This window comes from Erpetoichthys calabaricus, chromosome 2, assembly GCF_900747795.2.
Source record: "Erpetoichthys calabaricus chromosome 2, fErpCal1.3, whole genome shotgun sequence".
NCBI lineage: Eukaryota > Metazoa > Chordata > Cladistia > Polypteriformes > Polypteridae > Erpetoichthys > Erpetoichthys calabaricus.
The window spans coordinates 328705302-328722904 of record NC_041395.2 but is presented as its reverse complement, the minus strand read 5'-3'; the positions used below and the strand labels follow the sequence as shown (position 1 = coordinate 328722904).

At 36.4% G+C, this 17603-nt stretch overlaps 1 protein-coding gene across 6 annotated transcripts in view; it reads right to left on the bottom strand.

Annotated features, from left to right (window-relative positions):
* Positions 1 to 558: 558 nt before the first annotated feature.
* The window catches only part of nap1l4b (nucleosome assembly protein 1-like 4b), an 89322-nt gene continuing 72277 nt past the window's right edge, over positions 559 to 17603 (bottom strand). For 4 of the 6 annotated variants that reach the window (XM_051923498.1, XM_051923496.1, XM_051923497.1 and 1 more), the window contains exons 10-14: positions 16484 to 16506; positions 16002 to 16118; positions 15082 to 15117; positions 9295 to 9345; positions 559 to 1644 (exon numbers count right to left, since the gene is read on the bottom strand). In XM_051923498.1, the coding sequence (XP_051779458.1) occupies positions 1606 to 1644; positions 9295 to 9345; positions 15082 to 15117; positions 16002 to 16118; positions 16484 to 16506 (266 nt within the window). In that variant the 3' untranslated portion in view covers positions 559 to 1605. Of the gene's footprint in view, positions 1645 to 2868; positions 2898 to 9079; positions 9104 to 9294; positions 9346 to 15081; positions 15118 to 16001; positions 16119 to 16483; positions 16507 to 17603 lie in introns of those variants that run through there. The other 2 variants (XM_051923495.1, XM_051923494.1) reach the window with 2 other exon arrangements.

Here is a 17603-nt window from a genome sequence, read left to right as displayed (position 1 = left end):
CCAGAATGGAGGAAGTGGAGAGAAAGTCAAAAGAATGGAGGAGAGTTTTGGAAGCTCTGCAGAGGGTGTTGAAGACAGCAAAGGACATAAACAACACTTGCCACCTAGAAAGGCAATTTATATAATTAAAGACCTTCGCACTATCACTTTCTCAATGCTCTCACACTGTACAGGGGGCACTGGCACCTGCTCAAGTAGATTTGCAGACATTTTCTCAATAACAAATTGTAAGGTTGCTGAACAGTCAATTTTAAATACTGTAATAGTAATATATATACTACTTGCAAATACAGTATATATGAAATTATTGTACTACATACATGACATACCTGCCTTGATTTTAGGATTCTCACTCAACTGTAAATCATAATGTACAGATTGAAATTACTAAGAAAATAACCAATAATTTCGTGCGTTTTTAAAACACGTACTGTTGCCAAAAAACACATTTTGAATGAAACAAGAGAGATTTAAAATGTGATCTTGTTAAACCTAAACAAATATGATACCCAAGCTTTATATATAAAAAAAAAAAAAAATCAAAAAGCAGGAGGCTCCTTTTATGTTGCACAGTTTTAATAGAACATTCTAGAGGTATTTTGTACAAATTGAAACACCATATTAAGTAACAAATTCTGCAGAACAATGTAAGGCCATAATGCTCTCTTTTTGCCAGATCATGTTGCTATCACAATGTTCTATTATTCCTTTTAGTTTAAAATTGTTTTTTTTTTTAAATTTCTTTTTTTTTTTTTTTAAACTTCAAATGAAGACAAGCGCTGTATAAAAATGCATTAAGGTGCATTTTTTGAAAACAGTAAAATCCAATTCCAAAGTTTCATTCAGAAAATCTATAACTCGTGCACTGTTATGTGCAAACTATTTGGCAAGTTCTCTTAAGTGTTATTTTCTTTCATTAAGTACTTAATAAAAACTGAAAAATAAGTATTTAGGATAGGGCAGCTTCTTAGAATTTTCTCAGTGATGGCAAAATGAACAAGTAATATCAACACACAATCTGAGGGGAGGGCGGCTGAACAGCAGTGCAAAACTGGCAATAAGGAACCCTAAATAAATTCAACAGAAAAAAATATAAAATAAATAACTTATATGAAAATAATGAAACAGAACAGTTAATGTTTTCAAAATTATTAAATATTGCTAGGCAAACCCACAATCAAGCTTTAGCCGATACCCTTGGGACTACAAAGCTCCCCTTGCCCATTTATAAAAAGAGAACAAAACCCTGAGTATCCTAGAATGGAAAGGACCTGGGTTATTTATATTTAAATATGTGAATTCAAATCTTTCAGATATGGAATGTGTGCTAGTGTATCCATTGTCAATTTATAATATATATAGCACAAATTTGTAAGTCAATTTTTCATTTTCTCCCTTTTCCAAATTCCACTTTAGAATTTTTACTGTGTAAAAAATAGAGCCAAAATTAAGAAATTGTAACAGGAAAAAAGAACATGCATTTTAATCTCATTAACTGAGGAGTGTGCTGCAGGGGAAAGGCAACCAGATCTGCAGATTGGGATATGATACATTTAGATTAACGTGGCATCTGCTAGTCTCTTCGGCGGCAGTGGCAAATTCATGCTACTGCTGTTTGCATTCAGGAGGCTGGACAGCTTCTTTCTAGGTTGGAGAAAAAACAAACAATTATATCTACAGCAAACAATGTAACTCTTTAAAATAATGTGCTACTTCCAGTGTTATAAAATCATCAGCACAGCACTCAATATTTCCCTCAGAATTAAGGGGCATAATGGGAGGAAAGGAAAAACACACAATTTATAGAAATGTAAATTTATAGCAGAAAAAGGGAGCAAAAGAACAAGATATGCAATAAGTCAAGAAAATCACCAAGGACAAATTCTGAAAGATAAATGTTCTGTCTGATAACTATGAAGAAATTCTAAAGGTATGTAAACTACAGTTGATAGAGAAACCTATAAGTACAAAATACTGAGCTTACACTAAGTGCATGTACCCTGAATGTTGCTAATCTGAAATGCATCTAAGGATCAAAACAAAAAGAAATGCAAGAACAACTAAAATGTGGCAGTTCATGAGCCTGAAAATGGACCATCAAGTTTAATTCTTCTTGCTCAGCCAAAACATGAATTATGATAATATGGAAGTTTCAGGAAAATACATTAAGAGTTTTAGAAAATGGCTTTGGAGCTCTTGTGACTTATAAAGCTAAGGATTGTGCATTAAAATGCACAGATCCTATTTTTGGTCAACACTAAGGACAAAAAAATAGCTAGCTAGACCCTTTAAGCTCTGCACCAATGGCAGACTAAACAGTTGTTAAATACAGAAATGTTCGGATTTAGACTACCGTTAAAGCATTAGATTAAGACAAACTAATGGTAAAAAGCAACACCTCTTATGTCAAGTTATAGCAACATGCTTGAAAAACTATTTAGATTTGTTTGATTATTTATAGTGCAATATTGCAATACTATATACGGAGTTTGACAAACTAGGCAAGACCAATTGTTGCTTGTTTGTTTAGCAAATAGCTAAGCTGTCCCAATATCTCATTCAAATACTTTTAAAAGGTTGTCAAAGTTTCTGCATTAACTACATGTCTAATCATCAAAAGGATGTCTACTATAGTGAGTTGGAGACCAAGAAATGGCTCATGAATAAGATACCTTAGGTATCCCAATAACATTTTAAACCAGGAATTGTACAAAAATAGATTAGCAAAATTAAGACACGATACACTTCCAGCTATACAAAGAACCCTGCAGAAACACAATGAGCAGGACTGAAATATGAATAAAATGGCAAAAGGAGGTAGAACAAATCAAAAGCTAATGGCAAACACTAGTCTATATTCTGCCTTACCTAGAAATGCATGAACACACCAATTATTCCTAAATGAAGGGAACAAAAAGCAAATCAGCAGACATGTAATCACACATGGTAAAAAGCAACCATTTAATATTTCAAATGAAACAAAATGTGAAAGGGGGAGAAGTGATGAAAAATGTAAATGTTCAAACTGATGAAATTTTGAAATAAGAGGTATTAAATCTCCCAATATGGGGAAAAATGTATTGTAATGTAACAAAGCTAAAGCCAGTTCCCAAATAACAATGGGAAACTTAAATCTGTGTTCCCACCTTTTGGTGAATACCACCTAAAGCAGACTATTATTCCTGAAATCAGCAACCCAATCACAAAACCAGGCTAAGAGGCACAAGTGCCCTCTTCGTGATTTTATAATTAAAATTAGGTTTTAACTTCCTACGTTGGATTGATATGGACTCCAAAAGCCAGATTTCAGATAATTATTTGTCTCTTAATGCATAAACAAACTGTACCATACCGAGGGTGGGTCCACACTCAAGTATAAAAACTGTGGACTGGTTGCTGTTACAATGTGTGCGGTTTACTGTACGCACTCAAAGATTTGAAAAACAGGATAGTGTGTGACATGCAAATTATACAGGCTGCCAAACTCGGCCTTAATCAATGATTTAAAATCGATGAAATTACAATACCAAGCCCTGTAATAATCTATGAGAAGATCACATAAATGGGATTACACCCCACCAGAGTAAAAGCTGCAATATTCGGCACTTAACAGGCATATGCCCCATTATATAACACAGCTCTTGTCTGAGAACAGTAGTTTAACAAAACACTTCCAGTTGACTCCACTTTGTCTACCATCCGTTTGCTCAGGATTTTTTTTTTCTAATGACCTTTTTTTCCATTTGAATTTTATATGAATTTGTGCTGTTGTGACATCAAGAAATATGATAAAATTTCGAGATCCGAAACATCAAATCATATTCATCCTTCAAATGTAAACTTAAAATGGCTTTTTCTTTATCCTTCTGATTATAGTGGTTTTGTTTGGTTTTAATTTTTAGATTTTCTGATGTTTTAAGTTGTTTATAATTCTGTCTTTTATTTATTTATTTATTGTTTGTTCGGTGTATTTGAGTTCTCTGAAAGGCGCCTTGTATAAATAAAATGTATTATTATTACTTTATTAGGTCATAATTTACTGGACCGCTTGCATAAACCTGTCCAAAAAAAAAAAAAAATTGCTGCTGCTGCGTAACTGATTCATTGGCACAAATTGCTAGTCAACTCAATTTTCTTAGCTTGTAGTGTATACAATTTAAGTTGCATTTTTAACATTCAACTGGCAAATTAAACGGAATGATTTTATTACCAAGAGTGAAAAAACAGTATACTGATTACCACAATTTACTCTACCTTTTCTAGCTATTTACTATGCTGCAAATTAGCTAAGGCATTCTGTATTATTACTTTTCCCCACTTTAATGGGAGAAGAGATGCAGAAGTTAGATATGTAAAGTGCATGACCTGCTACCCACCCACTTCTTAAGGTGCTGAATATCACATTTACTTTAGTATGGAAAAACAAACTAAGCAATATTAACACATTTAATTTAGTACTAGCTTGACAAGCAAAAGTAGGAAGCAGGAAATGATTTACTACATTTGCTCAAAATTAATACAGTTGAAGCCCCATTATTCAACATTTTTTTCCTACTCCTGGTGACAATACTTCTTCAATTGCTTGATTATCTGATGCTGTGATCCATACATCTAAACTCTACTTATTCTACTAGGTAAAACAGTTAAAAAAGGAACAAAGTCTTAAATCAAATAGCTAAATGGAGGCAGAAATGATTATGTTTGAAGAGGGCACAGAAAATGAAGAAAGGGTGTCAAGTCACATGAAGAAAAAAAAAAAACGAGATTTGTTGGATGCACAAAAACAGGATTCTCAATTATAAAACCCTTTTCTCTTACTTGTACATCAAAATTCTGGCACTGAAAAAGGAACACGGACTGATCAAATTAAGTGAAAGCTCTCTTAAGTGGAACTCTTCATAGAGATTGTGAAGCACTTGTAAAGTACTATATCCTTATTTAGGTATTACAAAATACTTTCAGTTGTGGCATAAAATGAATTGTCACTATAGATGCATAATATAAAACCCGTTTATAATAAAATAAGTTGCCGAGTGATGTCTAGGTTCAGCCTTTCCAGAGTTTTGGCTGCCTTAATAGATTCTGGTTAAACCCATATTTTTTTTTTTTTTCAAAGATTGTATACTTAAATTTAAAGGTGGAATCAGTGACAAAATGTTTATCATAGACAACATAAGGTAACTGACTGAAAGATAAATCAAGCAGAATATAAATTACTGGTCATAAAATACTATTATGAGACAATGTTCAGGTTTGAAATTACAGTACAGTAGGCAACAATCAATGTACAGGAGTCACTTGATACACTGAACTTAGTAAATTTTTATCACATTTCATATCCAATAGCCAATAACTGTTAAAGTTTAATAAGAGACATCCTTAATAACAAATAATGCAAGGAAAAGTTTCATGCAAAATTGTATGTATACATGAATGTGCAATAATTGTTTAAACAAAAAGTAAAGAATGTGTTGAAAGCTGCTGCTTTAGGTTACCAAAAAGTTATGTATTTTTATTTAGGAATTGGTGCATATCAGCATAGCCTGTATAGTCAGCTGTCAAAATGCCAATGTTTTGTGGATGCTAAGGTAGTCTCTAACCACGGTTAATATATTAGCAGTGTATGAATTAAACATGCTATGGAGGTGCTCTTCACAGGGGTAGGAAAATTAGCCACCATAGTGTTTTGTGTGTTGCCATAAAGGCATGTAGCCACTCTGCCTGCCACTCTTCATATCAATATTGTGGCATTTAATTTTTCCTCAAGGTTGTCAATTGGCCAGCTTACTACAGACAGTTTTCCTGCATCAAATTTAATCTGTCAGTCTTCACCTATAAACCGGACTCTACACAGGATCTACAGTGCATCCGGAAAGTATTAACAGCGCATCACTTTTTCCACATTTTGTTATGTTACAGCCTTATTCCAAAATGGATTTAATTCATTTTTTTCCTCAGAATTCTACACACAACACCCCATAATGACCATGAGAAAAGTGAGATTTTTGCAAATTTATTAAAAATAAAAAAAATTGAGAAAGCACATGAACATAAGTATTCACAGCCTTTGCCATGAAGCTCAAAACTGAGCTCAGGTGCATCCTGTTTCCCCTGATCATCCTTGAGATGTTTCTGCAGCTTCATTGGAGCCCACCTGTGGTAAATTCAGTTGATTGGACATGATTTGGAAAGGCACACACCTGTCTATATAAGGTCCCACAGTTGACAGTTCATGTCAGAGCACAAACCAAGCATGAAGTCAAAGGAATTGTAGACCTCCGGAGACAGGAGGATTGTCTCAAGGCACAAATCTGGGGAAGGTTACAGAAAAAATTCTGCTGCTTTGAAGGTCCCAATGAGCACAATGGCCTCCATCATCCGTAAGTGGAAGAAGTTCAAAACCACCAGGACTATTCCTAGAGCTGACCGGACATGTAAACTAAGCGATCGGGGGAGAAGAGCCTTAGTCAGGGAGGTGACCAAGAACCCGATGGTCACACTGTCAGAGCTCCAGTGGTCCTCCGCGGAGATAGGAGAACCTTCCAGAAGGACAACCATCTCTGCAGCAATCCACCAATTAGGCCTGTATGGTAGAGTGGCCAGACGGAAGCCACTCCTTAGTAAAAGGTACATGGCAGCCTGCCTGGAGTTTGCCAAAAGGCACCTGAAGGACTCTCAGACCATGAGAAAGAAAATTCTCTGGTCTGAAGAGACAAAGATTGAACTCTTTGGTGTGAATGTCAGGCATCACGTTTGGAGGAAACCAGGCACCGCTCATCACCAGGCCAATACCATCCCTGCAGTGAAGCATGGTGGTGGCAGCATCATGCTGTGGGGATGTTTTTCAGCGGCAGGGACTGGGAAACTAGTCAGGATAAAGGGAAAGATGACTGCAGCAATGTACAGAGACATCCTGAATGAAAACCTGCTCCAGAGCGCTCTTGACCTCAGACTGGGGTGACGGTTCATCTTTCAACAGGACAACGACCCTAAGCACACAGCCAAGATATCAAAGGAGTGGCTTTAGGACAACTCTGTGAATGTCCTTGAGTGGCCCAGCCAGAGCCCAGACATGAATCGGATTGAACATCTCTGGAGAGATCTTCAAATGGCTGTGCACCGACACTTCCCATCCAACCTGATGGAGCTTGAGAGGTGCTGCAAAGAGGAATGGGCGAAACTGGCCAAGGATAGGTGCGCCAAGCTTGTGGCATCATATTCAAAAAGACTTGAGGCTGGAATTGCTGCCAAAGGTGCATCGACAAAGTATTGAGCAAAGGCTGTGAATACTTATGTACATGGGATTTCAGTTTTTTTTATTTTTAATAAATTTGCAATAACCCCAAGTAAACTTTTTTCACATTGTCATTATGGGGTGTTGTGTGTAGAATTCTGAGGGAAAAAATGAATTTAATCCATTTTGGAATAAGGCTGTAACATAACAAAATGTGGAAAAAGTGATGCGCTGTGAATACTTTCCAGATGCACTGTATAACTTGGGTCAGGAACCAAACAGGCAAAAAAAAAAAAAAAAAAACACTCATCTGGCTAAGCATTTATTTAAATTATTTCCATACAATAGTGTTATCAGTCACTCAGAACCATTCAGCACATAAATTGCTTCTCTCAGAACATTTTCATATGAAACTTACATAAGTGCTACAGTACATGCAACTGCAAACTTAAAAAGAATATAGGTGAAGGTTAAATCCATGCAGGAAAAATAAAATTTTAGAAACTATTTCAGCCACGGAGTCTGAATCAGATGTTAGACAGACTGTTGTGTTTATAACCTTTTTATATTATTAGTGTGAAAAAATAATAATATACAGATGCAATGTTTGCTCCGAGGGTGTGGATGGAGATGTATAGATAAGGCCAGAAGGAGCTGCATTGTGTCTTTGAGGACCTGGAGAAAGCATATGACAGGGTGCCTCGAGAGGAGCTGTGGTATTGTATGAGGAAGTCGGGAGTGGCAGAGAAGTACGTAAGAGTTGTACAGGATATGTACGAGGGAAGTCTGACAGTGGCGAGGTCTGCAGTAGGAGTGACGGATGCATTCAAGGTGGAGGTGGGATTACATCGGGGATCGGCTCTGAGCCCTTTCTTATTTGCAATGGTGATGGACAGGTTGACAGACGAGATTAGACAGGAGTCCCTGTGAACTATGATGTTTGTTGATGACATTGATCTGTAGCGATAGTAGGGAGCAGGTTGAGGAGACCCTGGAAAGGTGGAGATATGCTCTAGAGAGGAGAGGAATGAAGGTCAGTAGGAACAAGACAGAATACATGTGTGTAAATGAGGGGGAGGTCAGTGCAATGGTGAGGATGCAAGGAGTTGGTGAAGGTGGATGAGTTTAAAATAGTTGGGATCAACAGTACAGAGTAATGGGGATTGTGGAAGAGGGGTGAAAAAGAGTGTCAGGAGTAATCTGTGACAGACGGGTATCAGCAAGAGTGAAAGAGAAGGTCTACAGGACGGTAGTGAGACCAGCTATTGTATGTTATATGGGTTTGAGACAGTGGCACTGACCAGAAAGCAAGAGACACGAGCTGGAGGTAGCAGAGTTAAAGATGCTAAGATTTTCATTGGGTGTGATAAGGATGGATAGGATTAGAAACATAGTACATTAGAGGGTCAGCTCAAGTTGGACAGTTGGGAGACAAAGTCAGAGAGGTGAGATTGCGCTGGATTGGACATGTGCAGAGGAGAGATGCACAGTATATTGGGAGAAGGATGCTAAGGATAGAGCTGCCACGGAAGAGAGAAAGAAGAAGGCCTATGAGAAGGTTTATGGATGAGATGAGAGAGGACATGCAAGTGATGGGTGTAACAGAACAAGATGCAGAGGATAGAAAGATATGGAAGAAAATGATCTGCTGTGGCAACCCCTAACGGGAGCAGCCGAAAGAAGAAAAAGAAGTGGTGTGAAATTAACATTTGATACTACTATTTTAACATTTAAGAAGGTTCTTTTGGAACACAAATCTGATGCAGGGTGAAGGATACCTGCTAATGAAATTAAAGATACTGTGGAAAAAGTATCACTCCGATAGGTTTGTGGATAGCTTGACAGCCAAACAACGAGGCTTCAACTGTACTGTGATTAAGACTAATCAAAAAAAGTTTAAAGCAAAGTATATTAAACAATTATGACTCAAATTGATATACTTGATCATGACCACCAACCAAGAAAAAATGTTTCTAGTTTCAACATTCACATATATTATACTCAAACTTTCACATTTATATGATCTAAAAAGGTTTTTGATTTTCTTCACAAAAACTAACCTTGTCCTCATATTCAGCCTCGTCATTTTCTTCCCCTTCTTCTTCGATATCCTGCATACAGACATTAACTTAAAATTAGGACATGAAAACAACATACTAAAAAAACAGAATAAAACTTGTTAGTTTTAACACAACAAATGTGTGATCTCCAAATGATATGTATGCACCCAGTTTACTCCTACAGAGTTGATGAAACGTACTACTTGCAAGAATCTAAACTTTTTATATTAATAAAAAAAAAAAAAAAAAAAATCATTCACTACAATATGCTTTATATTCATGTTTTTGAGGAATTACATGACAATGACTGGAGCTGTGGTTGCATTATTTGCAAATAAATGCAAGCTGAAAAGGTGCCATCTACAAGTGTTCATTTGGCTTGTTACAATTTTGAGAATTTCACTTATTAATTTCCTCCAATAGACTGTTACTTCAGCAACTTCAAAATACATTCAGAACTCCAGAACATTTCCCCTTCCTTATCTGATTTACTCCCTAAACTCTAAGAAGGCAGTTTACTACCAGAACCTTAAAGACTGGCACATATTGTATCTTAAAATATTCAGCCTTCAACACTAACACATTTTATGTTATACTAAGTCATCTAAAAATCTTAGCATAACATGTCAAAACCTTTCAACAGTTTACACAAAATACGAAATGGGAATCTAGTTTACCGTATAAAAAGTACTATTTATTCCATTTGTAAGTGAACTCTAAATTTGCTAAGATACATTACCACAATAAGCCACTGAATACATTGGTGGACTGCATCAATGTGGAAAATTTACGTATAGCTTGCTTATGACACCAACACCTACCCCTTTGAGGTCTGAATATTTTTCCCAAAAAAAATTCAGTTTTCTGAAAAGCACACAAAGCAATGGTTTCATACATAAATCAACATAAAATGTCTGTTGCTGTGTGCTATGGCTGCTAGTGCTGGGCAGTATACCAGTTCATACCGAAAACCGTTTTTTATTTCTTTTATGATATAGATTTTTCTTATACCGCAACACCGGTTTAAATTGCCTAAACGATGTTCGGAACATGGCGCAGCGGAAAACTGTTCAACTGGGGACCGTTTTCACTGCTACACCGCTAAACACACATTTGTTGCACTAGGGCTCTTTTTCACTGCTACACCACCAAATAGTGGGCGGTAGCATAGGTATGCCGCGCTGTGAAAATGGACAGAGAGCATTCCGAAACTGAACTAAAAGTAAAATTGAACATGATGAACAGAAGAAATTTTGCCGAAAAAAAGGAGTCACGTCCGTCACCTGGAGATACTTAAGTTTTAAAAAGGTCATATGTGTAAATACTGTTTCTATACTACTGGATAATACTGCAAGCCAAGTTGTACTTGTTTCATTTGTTTTCAATATAGTATAATGTACCTGGGTACCGTGTAACAGTGTGACGACATGTTGACTTTATTCTCGCCGTTTATGTCAAGATTAAAGTCAACATGTTGACTTTATTCTCGTAATTTGTCATTAAAGTAGAACATCGTAAACTAAACTTCATCGTAAAATGAATATTTAGTTTACTAGATTTTCTCAAACCCCGTCATAAGTTATATAGCACATTAAATGCTTTGTGTTAAGTGATTCTTAAACTGACTTCTTCTTGCACTAAGAGGAGGCGCCGACAGCGATCGCCGCACAGAATACATTCACTTCATGATCTTCCTGCTCTCTGAACATTTAGAATGCTAAGATAAATACTTAATATAATTTTCATGGTGAAATGCATTAAAGCATCCATTAATCATATGGGGGCACGGCGGCGTGCCTGCCTTGCATTTGCCTGTTTTTCTGGTGGGTTTACTCGGCGTGCTTCAGTTTCCTTTCAAAGTCATGTAGGATGTGGGGTTTTGTTGTGCTATATTGACCCTGCTAGTGTATGTTTTGCTTGTATTCATCCTGCGATGTGCTGGCGACTCGTTCAGAGATGGGCGCAACTCTGAATGGATGGCATAATTAAACATGTATAACGAAGATATTTTTAAAGTTCTGAACACTCCGTGGGCTAAGTTTTTAACTAGATTTAATTTCACAAAGACGTTTATCGTGTGGTGATTGGTTATGTGGTGAAAGAAAAAGGAAGGATAGGAATTGGGGTTTTGGTATGTCAGATAAGAGACAGCATGCGTGCAATAAAGAAAGCCCGCTCAGAAGAAAATCCATTGAATTCTGTGTTCGTGTCTCCGACCAGCAGATCACAAACCCAACATTTACACAATATTTAAGTTAAACCTGTGCGATAGCTATTCATACATCCAGTTTTTTGGAGCCTTGTCACACCTGCCATAAAGTTCTATACACTGAACATACACCTGGGGACCCCTTACTGCGAGAGAGCAGCACTACCCCGCCTCACTACCGTACATGTGTAATACCTGCTTTAATGCATTTCAACATGAAAATGATATCAAGTATTTATCTTAGTATTCTAAATTTTCAGAAAGCAGGAATATCATGAAGTGAATGGATTCTGTATGGTGATCGCTGTCTTCTCTTAGTGCGGAGGAAGTCGGTTTAAGAAGCGTAGTGATTAACCACTGGGTCGGGGAACGTAACACAAAGCATTTAATGTGCTGCATTAATTTATGACGGGGTAAATTAAGTAATTGATTAAACATTGATTTTAGGAAGAAGTTTAGTTTACGACAGGGATGTGCAAAGTCATTCCTGGAGGGCCGCAGTGGCTGCAGGTTTTTGTTCCAACCCAATTGCTTAATAAGAAGCACTAATTGCTCTAGAAACACTTCTGCTTCCTTTTAGTTATCTCCCTCGTTAATATTTTGAACCCTTATTGCTTATTTAAGTCTTAAACAGCTGCATTCTTAGTTTTTAATTGCTCCTTATTAGCAATAAGATGCAAATGACAAAAGAAACCAGCAGTTATCTATTTTGCTTGTTACCTTTTACGCCTGTGTGTATTTATCATGCACTATTTGGTTTAATTAAATACTTGGAAGGAAAGAGAAGACAAAAAAGTCAAGGATTGAGAATTACCCATCCGTTTTACACTTCAAAATATTTGGATATCTTTAGAATGGAAAAAAAAATCTAGGATTTGAGAATGACTTGACATAGCAGAGTTAAAGCACTAACAAGCCATGAAATGTAATTATTGGCAAGGATTGTTTTCTAATTAAACAACTGGGTTGGAATAAAAACCCGCGGCCACTGCGGCCCTCCAGGAATGACTTTGCACACCCCTGGTTTACGACATTCTACTTTAATTATGAAGTAAACTATGAGAATAAAGTGGAAATGTCGACTTTAATCTCAACATAAAACGGCGAGAATAAAGTGGAAATGTCGACTTTAATCTCGACATAAACAGCGAGAATAAAGTGGAAATGTTGACTTTGTTCTCGACATATAGTTTGTTTTTTTCTTCCCAGTATAGCTTAGCTTGAAGCAAGGTCCATATTAATGCAGTTTGCCTAAATGATGGTTCAGTTCGTAAAGATGTCATCACCAAGTTGCACTTGTTTTATTTTATTTTAACTTGGTGAATACTGTGTAATGCACCTGGGCTTGAAGTAATAGTATTATTACTGATAGTTGCACTATTATTTATTTTATTGTTATTATTTATTAGTTTAAATATTACGCAGTTTAATGATGATAAAGTTGTATAAAAAGTCACTTTAACGTGTCAGTGGACAGAGATTGTTAACATTAACATAAAGTGTAGTTGGTTTACAAAAAATATTTACTATTTATTCCTTTTCAAAGACATATTCGGTGCAATACAATTTTTGACAAGCACTTCTGGATATTTTACTAAGTCTAAATGCCTCTTTGTATAGTTGAAAATGTTGTCAAAATTAGTTTGTTTTTGCAAAATTTGTTCAATAAAAAGGTTCTATATTTTGACTGCATCTGTCATGCAATGTGATGCCTTCTCCATTAGTGCCACCCCCTTGAAAACTATCACTTTATGGGGCAATGCAAAACTGTATAATACTTGTGTGCACATTAAAATGTTTTTTTTTTGTACAATGTACAATACTCTTGACAGTGGAATAGGTTATTCTTAGCCAGTAATTGCAGTGGAAAATGTGTTTAACATCCACTCATGCATGGGGAAAAAAATACCGTTGAATACCGTGAAACCGGGATAATTTAGAAAAATACCGTGATATAGAATTTTGATCATACCGCCCACCCCTAATGGCTGCTGTATTGGCTTGAAGGCCAGCAGGAATACGTGGCAGGCCAGCTGCCTGGCTGTCTTCATGCGGCGGTGGCAGTCGTGGTTTGTACCTCGTCATCATAAGTGGCAGTCCTCCCAGGTGAACACTACTGTAGGCACATCAGCTATACGAAATGTTCATTTTCGATCTCCATATCACTTACATCAAAATTTGGACTCCCAAGAACTTCAGCAACAATACACAAAACGTCGTCCATGGAGTATTTTGCTTTGCGAATTCACTTTGGTCTCTCACCCAATGTCTGTCAATTTAGAGGTTGTTTGCTCATCGCTACTCACGCACACGCAGAGAATCGAGGTCAAATCCACAAAGCTAACTTTTCTTCTAGCAAACAGAGACTAACTTAAATGTTAACTGTGAGTTTTGTCGCAGTATACAGCAAATTATTTCAACAGAAGTTGAGATCTGCCCTGAAAAAGTATTTTAAGTTGCAACATGAGGCCCCCCCCATGTATTGGACCAGGTTTTTCCAGCACATCCCACAGATGTTTGATCAGATTGAGATCTGGGAAATTTGGCAGCCAAGTCAACAATCTAAATTCTTTATCATGTTCCTCAAACCATTTCAACAATTTCTGCAGTGTGGAAGGACTCCACCTCCTGCTGGAAAGAAACTACTGCCATCAGGGATTACCATCAACATGAAACAGTGTACATGGTCTTCAATAATCTTGTCGTATGTGCCTAAGTAACATACACGTGAATGCCAGAACCCAATATTTCCAGGCAAAACATTGCCCAGTGCCCTTGCCAGTTTGACTTCTTCACATAGCGCATTCTGCTTCAATCTCTTCCCCCAGGTAAATGACATACAACCCAGCCGTCGACATAACCTAAAAGAAAACATGATTCATCACATGAGGGGACTGTCTCCCATTGCTTCATAGTCCAGTTATGATGCATTCATGTGCCTACTGTGGATGCTTTCTGCAGCAGACCCCTGTCCACATGTGCACTTTTATCAGTTTGGCAACCCCATACCCAGCAAGCTGCAATGCACTGTAAGCTGACACTTCTCTTTTTAGTTGCCATTAAAATTTTTTTTTTTTTTTTTAAATGGGTGGGGACACAATTTGTGAGATCAGACAGGCCAGCCTTTGTGCCTCACATGCATCAATGAGCCTTGAGCACCCCTGATCCTGATGCTGGTTTACCAGTTGCCCATTCCTCAGCAGGACACTTTGGCATGTATTTATCACTGAAAATAGGGAACACCACTGAAGACTTGCCATTTTAGAGATTTCTCTGACCCAGCTGTCTAGCCATCACAATTTGGCTCAGACCCTTGCGCCTGCCTATTTTACCCGTTTACAACACACCTTCAAGAACGGACTGTTCACTTGCTGCCTAATATATTCCACCCTTTGATAGATTATCTCATTACTATGGCACCTATGTTATTCACTTCATCTGCCAGTAGTTTTAATATTGTGGCTGATATGTGTATTTGGAGTCCTCAGTGTAATCCTTTATACACAATAAGTCAATAAGAGAGTTGTGGGGCTGATATTTAAAAAAAACAAAAAACAAACAAAAAAAAAAAACCATACCTCTTCTTCTACTTCTTCACCTTCTTCATCTTCAAACTATAAATGAGAATCAAAATGTACAGCTTAAATAAATTGCTCATTAAAAAAAAAACTTTTACTTCACCTGTTCAAGGAAAAAAAAAATACAAATCTGAATAACTTAAATCATACCCTCTAGCGCTAGACAGTACTCAGAGTACAAACTATGTACAAATCTACTAAAAAAATTAACAGTATTGAATGCAGCTAGGTATATGTAGCTCTTCAAAAATTATTATAGATAATAAAAACAGGGGATTAAAGAAATGTTTATTTTTGCCCTAGAAAAGTTCTAACAAAAACTGTCCCCAGCCTGAAATGCTTTTGGATGGTAGATTTTTACAACTTAGGTTAATAAAATGACCAAAAGCATTAAGAACACACTTGACACACTCAAGACACATGAATGTCATTATTCAAATTACCTGAAGATTTTACTTTCAGTGCAATAACGCAAATCATTCTCCCCCTGTATTTTCCATAAGTGTCCAACAGAAAATCTAAATGTCTCATAAAATAGTGGGATTATACTGGTAAGAATTCTTTTTTGATCTGTACTGCACCACACTGCCTATAGTTCCACAAATTTAAAATCAACCAGAAATCAGAACTTTCATAATTGATTAAAAAGAGAAATTCTGTAATTGCAACTGTGACCTAAGCACATGGAACACCAAGTCTAACTAACCTTACTTCAGAATATATAATGCAGTTATATACAAAGTCTAATGTCTAGGCTACAATGTATTACTATACAAAAATAGAGTCAGTCTGTTAGTTGCAACAGTTCAGGTTAGAATAGGGTCTGAACAGATGTGTTTGGCAAATCTGTATTATTATTTCTCAAGTAAATTAACATCAGGTTGAAATACAAGGAATTTAATTTTGCATCAAGTACCTACATTCTCATCTTCTATGGCTTCTCCAGTGAAATATAGTACTGCCCGTGGAACTATCCGTTCACGGAAAAAGTGACCGATTTCAAAATCTGCAGCTAAACTGAACTCTGAGTCTTCATCCTTTAAAACACAAACAGAAAAAAACAGCCACAAAATAGGTTATATAGATTTTTTTCTCTTTTGCAGTCACAACAGTTTTCATCAGCATTATTGAGTTGGTTATAAACAATACGGAGCATTAGGAATTCAGTGGGTTTCCTCAAGTGCAAATTATTAGTTTGCAGTATCTAAAATGATTAAAACAATACACAGTCCAAAATTAAATGCATTAATGTGAACCAAGCCAAATTCAATTCCCTTGAACTGCTAAACAGTATATAAAAAAATGATTGAGATAATTTTTTTTTTATATAAACAAAGTTCAACATACACTTATTTTAGAAATACAAATTTGCAGCAGTTGTATAGTTTAAAATTTAACTCACCAGTGTACCTCCTTCACCTAAAGCTGAGAGAGAAGAAGAAAAAAAAAAAAAAAAAAAAAAAGGTTTAAATGCATAATCGATACTTCCCCTTTCAATCCCCAAAGATGGTATCATTAAAAAATAACTTACTATAAAGTATTCTAAACACACAAAATTATTATTCGTTTCAACCAAAGTGGCATGTTTCAGAGCAAAACATATTGCATTATCAGGCATGATTAAGTTTCAAAGCCTCACTGCACAAAGTATTTTCAGAGGTCGTAAATGGTTATGTGAAAGCATACAAGCTATAAGAGCAGCTAAGGGGACCAGGGTTTGTGTGTCATTTGAATGTTCTCCCAATTTCTCCCACCGTCCAAAGATATGCAGGCTGGGTAATTTAGCAGCTTTAAAGTTGGCTTCAAGTATGTGTGTGCGTTTACTCTGCAATGAACTGGTGTCCTGTCCAGGGTTAGTTCCAGTCTTGTGTGCTTTGCTAGCTAAGAGAGGCTCCAGCCCCCTAATTGCATCCACTCGAATGGCTAAGAAATCGAAATGGAAATTAAGGTCCCAGGTTCTGATATACTTTGGTTGAATTCTACACCCCTAATTAAGGAATTTGAGATTTTTTTTGAAAATTTACAGCAATGGAACTGTACAACACCTTGGTAAAAGCTTTAATAATTAAATTGTGTTATGCTTTACCAGCTCATCTGGACACTATGAACTTCAAATTTTACAAGTAACACTACATATATGACAAGGGTGAACATTAATTAAATCAATACTTATGTTTACAGGCAAGAACTCTCAGCATCTTGATATATTTCAGGTTGGGCCTGTGTGTTACTTACTACATTCCAGTTTCTAATACATTAAAAAAAAAAAAAAAAAAAAAAAAAAAAAAGTATTTTCAGACATTAGAACAACACTAACTGGACATCTGTAATGGCTGGAGATTTTTGTTCCAATAATTAAATTAACTTGTGATTTCATTAGTTGGTAGTGCTAGCTCTTGGTTTATGAGGAAGTAAAAAAATACTGCATTTTAATTGCTTGCCTTCTTACCTGTATGTCATGTAATATAATTTTATATTCTTATCACAGCAAAAGAGTAAAAGCCAGAAAAAAGCATTTGTTT